At 42.0% G+C, this 11,915-nt stretch overlaps 1 protein-coding gene across 1 annotated transcript in view; it reads right to left on the bottom strand.

Moving 5' to 3' along the window:
- Window positions 1-4,066: 4,066 nt before the first annotated feature.
- LOC140724680 (CD5 antigen-like) overlaps window positions 4,067-11,915 on the bottom strand; it is a 46,868-nt gene continuing 39,019 nt past the window's right edge. Inside the window, exons 7-10 of the mRNA XM_073039105.1 lie at window positions 10,626-10,742; window positions 7,425-7,556; window positions 4,235-4,321; window positions 4,067-4,149 (exon numbers count right to left, since the gene is read on the bottom strand). Coding sequence (XP_072895206.1) covers window positions 4,067-4,149; window positions 4,235-4,321; window positions 7,425-7,556; window positions 10,626-10,742 — 419 coding nt within the window. The remainder of the gene's footprint in view (window positions 4,150-4,234; window positions 4,322-7,424; window positions 7,557-10,625; window positions 10,743-11,915) is intronic.

Below are 11,915 nucleotides of genomic sequence, written 5' to 3'. Positions count from 1 at the left end.
AAGTATAATCTAAGGTAATTTCTAATGTAAGGACATGTTCGGCACAGATTTGTGGTGTGAAGGTTTCTATTTTCCGATGTTTCTAGGTATTGTCATAAGGCATGCTCCCCAAACCAAGCAACATCTTTCTAAATCTCCTCTGCACCCTTTCTATGGATTCCACATCCTTCCTGTAGTGAGGCAACCAGAACTGAGCCTAGTACTCCAACTACGGTTAGGCCAGAGGTCATATATAGCTGTAAAACTACCTCTCGCCTCTTAGACTCAACCCCCCGATTAGTGAAGGACGTATACTTTAAGCACAGATTCAACCTACGCAGCAGCCTTGAGTGTCCAATAGACTCTATCCCAAAGATTCCTCTGATGCTTCACACTTCCAAAAGTCCATATTTAATGTTATATTCTGCCATCATAGTTGACCTACCTAAATGAACCGGTTCAAACATATCTGGGTTGAAATCCATCTGCAATTTCTCAGCGCAGTTTTACATCCTATCAATATTCTGCTGTAGCCTCTGTTAGCTCTCCACACTATCCACAACACCCCTAACACTTGTGTCATCAGTACATTTACTAACCCATCCCTCCAGTTCCTGATCCAGGTCATTTATAAAAATCACGAAGAGAAGAGGGCCCAGAACAGATCCCTAAGGCACACAACGGGCCACCGACCTCTATGCAGAATATGACACCTCTATAACCACACTTTGCCTTCCGTGGACAAGCCAGTTCTGGATCCACAAAGCAATGTCCCCTTGGATCCCATGCCTCCTTACTTTCTCAATAAGCTTTGCATAGGGTACCTTATCAAATGCCTTGTTGAAATCCATGTACTCTACGTCTAATGCTCTACTTTCATCGATGTGTTTCGTCATATCCTCATAAAATTCAATCAGGCTCGTAAGGCAGGACCTGCCTTTTAGTATTCCTTGTTATATTATGCCTGACTATTCCGATTCATATTATGCCTCTCTAAGTGTTCATAAATCCTTCCTCTCAGGATCATTTCCGTCAACTTACAAACCACTCAAGTAAGACTCACTGATCTATAATTTCCTGGGCTATCTCTACTCCCTTTCTTGGAAAAAAGGAACAACATCTGCAATCGTCCAGTCCTCCGATATCTCTCCCGTTCCCATTGATGTTGCATAGATCATCGCCAGAGGCTCGGCAATCTCCTCCCTCGTTCCCACAGCAACATGGGGTACATCTCGTCTGGTCCCGGTGACTTATCCAGCACATCCTCTTCCTTAATATCTACATGCTCAAACTTTTCAGTCAGCTACAGATCATCCATACAATTGCCAGGATCTTTTTCCGTAGTAAATACTGAAGCAAAGTATTCATTAAGTACCTCTGCTCTACTACGGTTCCATACACACTTTTCAACTATCTCACTTGATTGGTCCTCTATCTCACGTCGTATCCTCTTGCTCTTCATATACTTGTAGAATACCTTGGGGTTTCCTTAATCATGTCGGCCGAGGCCTTCCCATGACCTTTCTTAATTTCATTCTTAAATTCCTTCCTGCTAGACTTATAATCTAGATCTTTATGATTACCTAGTTTTTTGAACCTTTCGTAAACTCTTCTCTTCTTCTTGATTAGATTTACAACAGCCTTTATACACCACGGTTCCTGTACACTGCCATCGTTTCACTATCTCACTGGTAGATACAGTGGCATGAAAAAGTTTGGGCACCCCGGTCAAAATTTCTGTTACTGTGAATAGTTAAGCGAGTGAAAGATTTCCTGATTTCCAAGTGGCATAAAGTTAAAGATGACACATTTCTTTAATAATTTCAGCAATATTATTATTATTTTTAAAAAATTCAATATTTTACCATCTCAAAGTAACAAAAATGAAAGAGGGCCCGAAGCAAAAGTTTGGGCACCCTGCATGGTCAGTACTTAGTAACGCCCCCTCTGCTAATTATCACAACTTGTAAACGCTTTCTGTAGTCAGCCAACGGTCTTTCAATTCTTATTTGGGAGATTTTCGCCAATTCTTCCTTGCAAGAGGCTTCTAGTTCATTGAGATTCTTGGGCCGTCTTGCAGGCACTGCTCTGTTGAGGTCTATCCGCAAAATTTCGATGATGTTTAGGTCGGGGGACTGTGAGGGCCATGTCAAATCCTTCAGCTTGCTCATCTTGAGGTAGTCCAATGCGGATTTGAGGTGTGTTTATGGTCATTATCCAGTTGTAGAAGCCATCCTTATTTCATATACAGCTAATTTTTTTTACAAAAGGTGTGTTGTTTGCTTCCAGAATTTGCTGGTATTTAATTGATATAATTCTACACTCTACCAGTGAATGACCTATTCCCCTGGATTCAACACAAGCCAAAAGGATGATCGATCCACCCACGTGCTTAACAGTTGGAGAGGTGTTATTTTAATGACATTCTACACCCTTTCTTCTCCAAACATACCTTTCCCATTGCGGCCAAACTTCATCAGTCCACAGTACTTGTTTCCAAAATGCATCATGCTTGCTTAGATGCTCCTTTGCAAACTTCTGATGTCGAAATGTGTGGTGAGGACGCAGGAAAGTTTTTTTTATGACTCTTCCATGAGTAGAACAGTGCACCACCACCCCAGAGTCTGCTAAATCTTCCTGAAGGTCTTTTTCAGTCAAACGGTGTTTTGATTTGCCTTTACAGCAATCCTACGAGCATATCTCTCGGAAAGCTTTCTTGGTCTTCCAGATCTGAACTTGACCTTCACCGTTCCCGTTAACTGCCATTTCTTAATTTCATTAGGAACTGAGGAAGTGGCGAACGGGAAATGGTTTGTTGTCTTCTTATTGACTTCTCCTGCTTTGTGGGCATCATTTATTTTAATTTTCAGAGTGCTAGGCAGCTGCATAGAAGAGCCCATGACTGGTGATTGTTGGGACAAGGTTTGAGGAGTCGGGGTATTTATAAAGCTTTCAATTTTGCATCACCTAACAAGCTAATAAATTTCTGAAACCTTGGTAAAAGTTATCTGAGAGCTCAAATCTCTTCGTGTGCCCAAATTATTGCATGGTGCTCCTTTCCTTTCTTTCACTCTAAAATTGTACAAAACAAAATTAATACACTAATTTTGCTTAAAATATTGAAAAATGTTTCAACTTTAGCTTTATGACTTTTGGAGATCAGTTCATCTTCTACTCACTTAACAATTCACAGTAACAAAAATTTTGAGCAGGGTGCCCCAGCTTTTGCATGCCACTGTGTCTATGCAGAATCCTGCGCAAATATCCCTTGAACATTTGACACATTTCCTCTGTACATTTCTCTGAGAACTTCTGTTTCCAATTTATGCTTTCAAGTTCCTGCCTGATAGTCTCATATTTCCTTTACTCTAATTAAACGCTTTCCTAACATAATTGATCATATCCCTCGTCAATGATATAGTAAAAGAGATAGAATTGTGTCATTATCTCCAAAATGTTATCCCACTGAGTGATCTGACAATTGACCAGGTTCATTTCCCAATACCAAATCAAGTACAGCCGCTCGTCTTGTAGGCTTATCTATATATTTTGTCGTGACACCTTGCAGAACGCATACCTAACAAGGTCCACTCCATCTAAATCCCTCGCTCTAGGAAGATGTCAATGCATTTTGGGGAATTAAAATCTCCCACCAGAACAACCCTGTTATTATTAGACCTATCCAGAATCTGTCTTCCCATCTGCTCCTCGTAGTCCCTGTTACTATTGGGTGCTCTATAAAAACACCCAGTGGAGTTATTGTCCCCCTTCCTGCTCCTAACTTCCAAACACAGAGACTGCGTAGACAATGCCTCCAGAACTTCCTCCTTTAGTGCAGACGTGACACTATCTCTGATGAACTGTGTAACGTCTCCAACTCTTTTGACTCCCTCCCTGTTCTCTCTGAAACACCTAAGGCCTGGCACTCGAAGTAACCATTCCTGCTCCTGAACTATCCAAGTCTCTGTAATGGCCACAACATTATAGTTCCAAGCGTATTGGCCACAACGTCATGAGTACAAGACCATGAATCATTTTTCATTATTCAAATAAAAATATCATCGGGTAAAATTTTGCTGAGCTTACCTTACTCGTTTTCATATTTGTGAGCATTCACATCATCGTCCACGTCATACTCCACACTTTGTGCTGTGATTTGGGATGGCGAATCTGATGAAAGAAAAACCTTGACTTAATATAAAATAATTTACTTACGTTGAATGGTATCTCGTGCATCCAGTTTAAATACAATTACCGAGCTCTGGTCCAGTTTCCTGAAAGCCGATCTCCTCATAAAACGGCCCAGGAACACCAGTTATAGAAGGTTGTGACTTCCTACTGCCTGAAATATGAAAACAGTTAAATTACCAGCTGAATAAAAGCCGATAGAAATGTCAACTGTAATGCTTTCTTTTTTTTTTTATTAACCCTAGCAACATAGGCTTTGGGGATCTAGGATTTAACACTAATTCATTCTTTGGGGCACTCCTCTCTTCCGTGGATGTTTGCGAAGAAATGTTGCTAAATGTATATTAAATGGGACATTAAATGTACCTCTTGAAAACTTTTGATGATTATTTGACTGTTTATAGTGAACTGTACAGCCGTTCTGCTTTTCTGTATAAAGCATTTACTCAATATATCCAGTGGAGTGACAGAATGAACTCCTGCCTCTATGCTCTGGTTACACTAATGTTTCAAACAGGAAGTACATCTCCAAATTTCTGTTGTTGCTATCCTGCCGAGTGTTCAATATGGTCTTGATATTTGATATAAAGGTGAATAACCTTCGGGACTCACAAAAAAAACAAAGAATTGATAAATCTCAGTTTCGCACTTCTTTCCCCTGTCCCGCCCACTTACCTTCTTCTTCACCTGTTCTCATCAGTCACCTGTCAAACTGTACACCTTCCCATAGCCCTTACTTTCTTTTTTTTTCTTTTCCATTGCAGATGAACGATCTCCATCGAAACACAGCCTGTTTATTTCTCTCAATAGATGCTGCTTTGCCTGGTGTGTTCATCAAACATTGAATTTGTTTCTCTAGATTTGTAGCATCATTCGCTATTTCCAAAAGGAGAACGTGCGAACTCCATTTAGACTAGCATTTCTGTCTCCACGTCATATCCAAATTCTCCACATTTAAAAAAGTAAGATGACACTCTCAAATGAGGAAGCCTTTAGATGCTGGTAATCCAATTCAAACACACAAAACACTAAGGAACTCAACAGTTCAGGCAGTATCTGTTGAAAAAAATAAACAGAAGACGTTTCGGGCGAGGCCCTCTTCAGTCTTGGGAAGGAAGGTGGAAGATGCCGGAATACAAGGATAGAGGAGATGATAGTTGGAGCCAAATGGGGTGTGAAAGCTCAATGGGTGCAGAAGACAGAACCTGACAGGAGAGCAGAGTGGAGCCTAGAAGAAAGGGAAAGAGGTGGAGACACGGGGCAGGTGAGGAGAAAAAGGTCATAATGGGAATAGAGGAATTGAGGGAGGGTGCAAAATGTGTCATGTTTGGAGAAATCGATATTAATGCCATCAGGTTGGAGAGCAGCAAGACGGAATAGAAGGTGTTACCATTACCGAAGTGCACAACTTCACGTTTCCCCATTTAATAACCCAGTTGACAAATAGCCTTTGACTCACTTAATATAATTCTATTTTATGAATTTATCACGTTGTTTTGAAAATGCACTTAGGACCTATTTTTGTGTATGGAAATTAAAAATAAAGCAGCTAGGCATTCCATATCTGCACGGAATCCATCTGGATTAGTTGAAAAATGATAATAGTCACAGATAGAGTGGAGAGCCAGGGACTGTATCCCAGGGTGAAAAGCTAGACATGAGAGAACGTAATTTTAATGTGATTGGAGGAAGGTACAAGGCTAATATCGGCGGTATGTGGTGAGTGCATGAAACGCCTTGCTTTGGATGATTGTAGTGGCAGATATACAGTGGCATTTAAGAAATTGCTAAATAGAGAGATTGATGACAAATAATAAGGTAGATCATAGAACATAGAACATAGAACATAGAATAGTACAGCACATTCAGGCGTTTCGGCCCACAATGTTGTGCTGACCCTCAAACCCTGCCTCAAATATAAACCCCCACATTAAATTCCTCCATATACTTGTCTACTAGTCTCTTCAACTTCAGTAGTGTGTCTGCCTCCACCACTGACTCAGGCAGTGCATTCCACGCACCAACCACTCTCAGAGTAAAAAAAAAACCTTCCTCTAATATCCCCCTTGAACTTCGCTCCCCTGAACTTAAAGCCATGTCCTCTTGTACCGAGCAGTGGTGCCCTGGGGAAGAGCTGTCCACTCTGTCTATTCCTCTTAATATCTTGTACACCTCAATCAGGTCTCCTCTCATCCTCCTTCTCTCCAAAGAGTAAAACCCTAGCTCCCTTAATTTCTGATCATAATCCATGCTCTCTAAACCAGGCAGCATCCTGGTAAATCTCCTCTGTACCCTTTCCAATGCTTCCACATCCTTCCTATAGTGAGGCGACCAGAACTGGACACAGTACTCCAAATGTGGCCTAACAAGAGTTTTATAGAGCTGCATCATTACATCGCGTCTCTTAAACTCTGTCCCTCGACTTCTGAAAGCTAACACCCCATAAGATTTCTTAACTACCCTATCTACCTGTGAGGCAACTTTCAGGGATCTGTGGACATGTACCCCCAGATCTCTCTGCTCCTCCACACTACCAAGTATCCTGCCATTTACTTTGTACTCTGCCTTGGAGTTTGTCCTTCCAAAGTGTACCACCTCACACTTCTCCGGGTTGAACTCCATCTACCACTTCTCAGCCCACTTCCGCATCCTATCAATGTCTCTCTGCAATCTTCAACAATCCTCTACACTACAACACCACCAACCTTTCTGTCGTCTGCAAACTTGCCAACCCACCCTTCTACCCCCATGTGTAGGGATGTGTAGGACGGAAATGTTCGATGATGATAATGTAGCTTAAATATTCGGCACAACATTGTGGACTGAAGGGCTTATACTGTGATGTAATGTTCTATGTTATATTTTCAACATGTAATATCAGCCACACAGCCTAACGTATTCTTTTCTCAAATAACCTTAATGTTACTTCCCTGAACTCCGTACTTCGTCCACCTTGGCGAACAGATGCATTTCTAGAAACATCTGGACGTGAGCACCTTCCATCAAACAGTACATTCCAAGCTGCGTTGCTATACCAGCTTGGATTTTCTAGCTTAGTGTGCCAGAGAAAAATGCATTTGCAAACTACACCTAAAAGCCAAGACCACTCTGCAAGAGTAAATAGACTATTTGTAGTCTATTTACGCGTTTGTAGACTGCCAATTCATTGAACCTACCATATTATAAGGAATCTATAAGATGAATGCCAAATTAGTTCAGCACTTTTCAGAGAGACTTATAATAAAAGATTTACCAACCATCCCAGAAGTGTCTTCGTAGTACTTTGACCAGGTAGAGAGAAACGATGACCGAAAGAGAACCAATAATGCAAGGTATAACGTAAATGAAGGCCCGGAGATAACTGAAAGGAGCAGCTTTCGGCAGATAACCTGGGATAAAGACGATAAACAAAATACAGATGTATTGTGTTAGACGTGACACAGAGCCATAATGGTAAGCACAACGGTGTAATAACGTTAGCGACCAGCGCTCAATTCCCGCCGCCGTCTGTAAAAATATTGTACGTTTGTAGTTTCTCCCTTTCACTGAGTTTCGTTCGGTTGCACTTGTTTTCCCTCCCACATTCTGAAGATATTCGGGATAGTAGGTTAATTGGCCACGGGTGTAATTGGGCGGCGCAGATTTGCTGAGTCGTAAAACAGGCTGCTGTGCCTTATTTCCATTAAATATAAATAGCACTGAGCATAGCTTTCCCTTCCTTAAAGCATGGATGCGGCAAAAAAAGAAAAAAAAAATGATCGGACTACATTAAGTAACACGAAATTGTTTCGAATTCTGCTCAGTGTAATGTTGAACATGAGCTTTATTAAGTGGGTGGGTGAGGAGTCAGAGGTCATGGCCCATGTGGAGAGCAATGACATAGGTGGAAAGAATGACAGGATTCTGCAAAGCGAGTTCAGGGAATTAGATGCTAGTTTCAAGTTCTGGTCCATTAGGATTGTGATCTCAGGTTTGCTACAGGTTCCGCGTACGAGTGAGGCCAGAGCTAAGAATAGTACACGCACAGAATGCTGGAGGATCTGAGCAGGCCAGATAGCATCTATAGAAATTAATAACCAGTCGAATTTCTGGACCGAGACCCTTCATCAGGACTGAGAAGATTGGACATTTTAACACATAGCTGAGGAATTGGTCCAGGAGGGAGGGGAAAATATATTTGGCTGATTGAGTTCTTTTCCAGGGATTTTGGAACCTCTACAGAAGAGAGGATTTGCACACGAACTGTAAGGGGCTAATATCCCAGCGGGAAGGTTTGCTTGTGGGATTTAAACTAGCGTTGTAAGGGGTTGGGAACCCGCGTGTCTGAAGAATTAATGGAGAATTTGAGGAGACAGGTGCTGGTAACACCTCAGTCAAAGTAAGGAATCAAAAGTTTGAGCGTGGTGTGTCGAGTGCCTTGAGCTGTGTATACTTCAATACAAGGCAGGTAAGTCAGGACATTGATCAAAACATGACTTATGATGTTCTAACAGTTAGGTGAGACATAGTTGCAGGGGAGACAGCACAACATTCCGGGATTCATTTGTTTTAACGTTGACTTAGAAAGAAAGAAGGGTGTTAATACTAATCGGCGAAAATGTTACACAGTGCTCAGTCAGGACAGAAATAGAACACTCGTTTAATGAGGAATTATGGGTTGAACTGTGAAGTAAGTTACATGGAACTGGAGAGGGTTCAAAGGAGGTTCACGAAATTGATTCCTGGAATAAATCGCTTGTCTTATGAAGACAGTTGGATGACTCTGGACCTATATTCTCTAATTTTTACAACAATGAGTAGTGACCTAATTGAAACTTATCGTATGGTGAACGACCTTCATCAAGTGGATGCGCAAAGGATTATTCCTATGCTGAGAGTGTCTAACCAGAGTGCACACGTTCAAAATAGAGGGGCGTCCTTTTAATGGGAAGATAAAGAGGAATTTCTTAAGCCAGAGATTGGTGAGTCGGTGGAATTTGTTACTTGTATTCAGAATGGAGGCCAGATCTTTATTTACAGAGCAAACACGAGGAAATCTGCAGATGCTGGAAATTCAAACAACACACACAAAATGCTGGTGGAACACAGCTGGCCAGGCGGCATCTATAGGGAGAAGTACTGTCCGACGTTTCGGGCCGAGACCCTTCGTCAGGGCCAACTGAAAGGAGAGATACTAAGAGATTTGAAAGTAGTGGGGGGAGGGGGAATTGCGAAATGATAGAAGAAGACCGGAGGGGGTGGGATGAAGCTAAGAGCTGGAAAGGTGATTGGCGAAAGTGATACAGAGCTGGGGAAGGGAAAGGATCATGGGACGGGAGGCCCGGGAGAAAGAAAGTGGGAGGGGTGTAGCACCAGAGGGAGTTGGAGAACAGGCAGTGTGATGGGGAGGAGAGAGAGAGAGAGAGAGAGGATGGAGGAGAGATGAGGAGAGAGGAGAGAGAGAGAGAGAGAGAGAGAGAGAGAGAGAGAGAGAGATGAGAGAGAGAGAGAGAGAGAGAGAGAGAGAGAGAGAGAGAGGAGAGAGAGAGAGAGAGAGAGAGAGAGAGAGAGAGAGAGGAGAGAGAGAGAGAGAGAGAGAGAGAGAGACAACAACTAAATATGTCAGAGATGGGGTAAGAAAGGGGAAGAGGTGCATTAACGGAAGTTTAGAGAAGTCAAATGTTTCATGCCATCAGGTTGGAGGCTACCCAGCCGGTATATAAGATGTTGTTCCTCCAACCTGAGTGTGGATTCATCTTGACAGTAGAGGAGGCCATGGATAGACATATCAGAATAGGAAATGGGACGTGGAATTATAATGTGTGGCCACTGGGAGATCCTGCTGTTTTTTTTTTTCCAGACGCAGACTGGGAGACCGTTTCCACTCAACACCTACGCTCGGTACGCCAGAGAAAGCAGAGGATCTCCCAGTGGCCACACATTAAGTTAGTGTTATGTACATACGAATCTCCGACAAGCTTCTTCATTTTGTATTTGTTGCTCCGAAATTCAGCATCTGCAGATTTTCAATTGTTATTAGCTGGAAGTAAAAGGTGGGCTTCGGGGAGATAACGCACAAAGAAGAATAAAACCTTGCAGAGTAAGAATATACAATTGAACATATCTGTAGAAATGCAAAAGCAACCGAGGAATGGGACAGACAATTCTGCAAAGGTGAGTGGAAAACACCCATTCGAAGACATCGGGGTCTCTTGTAGGGTTGTAGTGCAGAGATATTTCGAGACAATGGGTAAAATTAATAAAATGATCAGCGTAGTTAGATTACTGACCAGAACATATCACCACAACGTCTTCACTGTGTCCACAGTTATGCTGACCCTTTTCAGAAGATTGGCAATCCCACAGGAAGCTCTCACTCCCTTTGCATTTAACCTCGTCCATCCAAATAGTGCCGTTTCCTTGGGGGAACAGCATCCCTCCAGAAGACAAGACTGGATCTCCACATTTTAATTGTCTACAGACAACAACAGCATCGGGACTGTCCCAGGAATCATCGCACACCGTTCCCCACGTCTCACGAAAGAAAACTTCAACTCTTCCTGAGCAATTATCGAACCCCGCCACGAGCCGAAGATCTGAAAGAAATGCGGCACACATTCATATTCGGAAATTGTCACTTGTACTGGATCAGTTAATGTACCATGCAAACTATTTGTGATGAACCATATGATTAAATCATCTGAGATTCGAAACTTCTCCATTTATATTTGGTCATAGCAATATGGGATCAACATGTTCGGTGGGAGGTATCATCTTTTTATGTGGTTGTCAAAATTTAGATGCGGTTTATAATTCAGGTCGATGTTATGCAAAGGCAAACTGCATTGCGATAAGTAATATCCTGCATTGCACAAGTGAGAAGAAACCTTATCACACCGGAATTCAGATCTAAATCTTGTACGCAGCAGGATTTGTACTTGCATCATTTTGCTCTTTTTATTTAACCATGAATTCATGTGTGGCAATGGTTCTGCCTGGAGCACACTTGCCTGTCGTTCAGCAGTTGAGCCTACCGATTCTTTCCAAATTTCGTCCTTCAGCAACTTCTGATTCAATGCCATCAGTAACACTTTCCATTGTTTCGTCCGAAGCAGTGGTGGGCCATTGCATGACATGCTTTGCACTCAAATGTTCCCTTGCAGTGACGCCACAAGAAGGCAAGTGACAGAGGAATATTTTGCATCTTTCTGAGACCACGAATGAGGAAAGCACCTCATAATAAGGTGCATGAAAACGAAAATATATATTTAGGTACATTGAACAATTAAAATATCAGTAATTGATATTGAAGATATGAAGTTGCCTTGGCTCGTACGGTGAAAATAAATCCCAAGAGTTTCTACAGTTAAATTAATAGCAAAAGGATAGTGAGAGATAAAATTGGTTCCTTAGAGAATCAGCTTACAGCTATGTGTGGAGCCAAAAGAGATGGGGGAGATTTTTTACAATTTCTTTTCATCGGTATTCACTAAGGAGAAGAATATTGAATTGTGTAAGGCATTGGAAACAAGTAGGGTAGTTATGGTAACTATGATGATTAAACAAGAGGAAGTACTAGAGCTTTTAAAGAATATAAACGTGCATAAGCCTCCGGGTCCTGACAGGCAATTCCCTAGGACCTTGACGGAAGTTAGTGTAGAAATAGCAGGAATGCTGACAGAAATATTTCAAATGTATTTCAAGTGTAGGTGCGGGCAGCGGAGCGGGAGCAAGGAGTGCTTGAGGTCGACAGACAACTGGAGATCGGA

This window comes from Hemitrygon akajei, chromosome 3, assembly GCF_048418815.1.
Source record: "Hemitrygon akajei chromosome 3, sHemAka1.3, whole genome shotgun sequence".
In the NCBI taxonomy this organism is placed as follows: Eukaryota; Metazoa; Chordata; class Chondrichthyes; order Myliobatiformes; family Dasyatidae; genus Hemitrygon; species Hemitrygon akajei.
The sequence above is the reverse complement of the archived record's forward strand: the minus strand, read 5'-3'. Positions and strand labels throughout refer to the sequence as shown.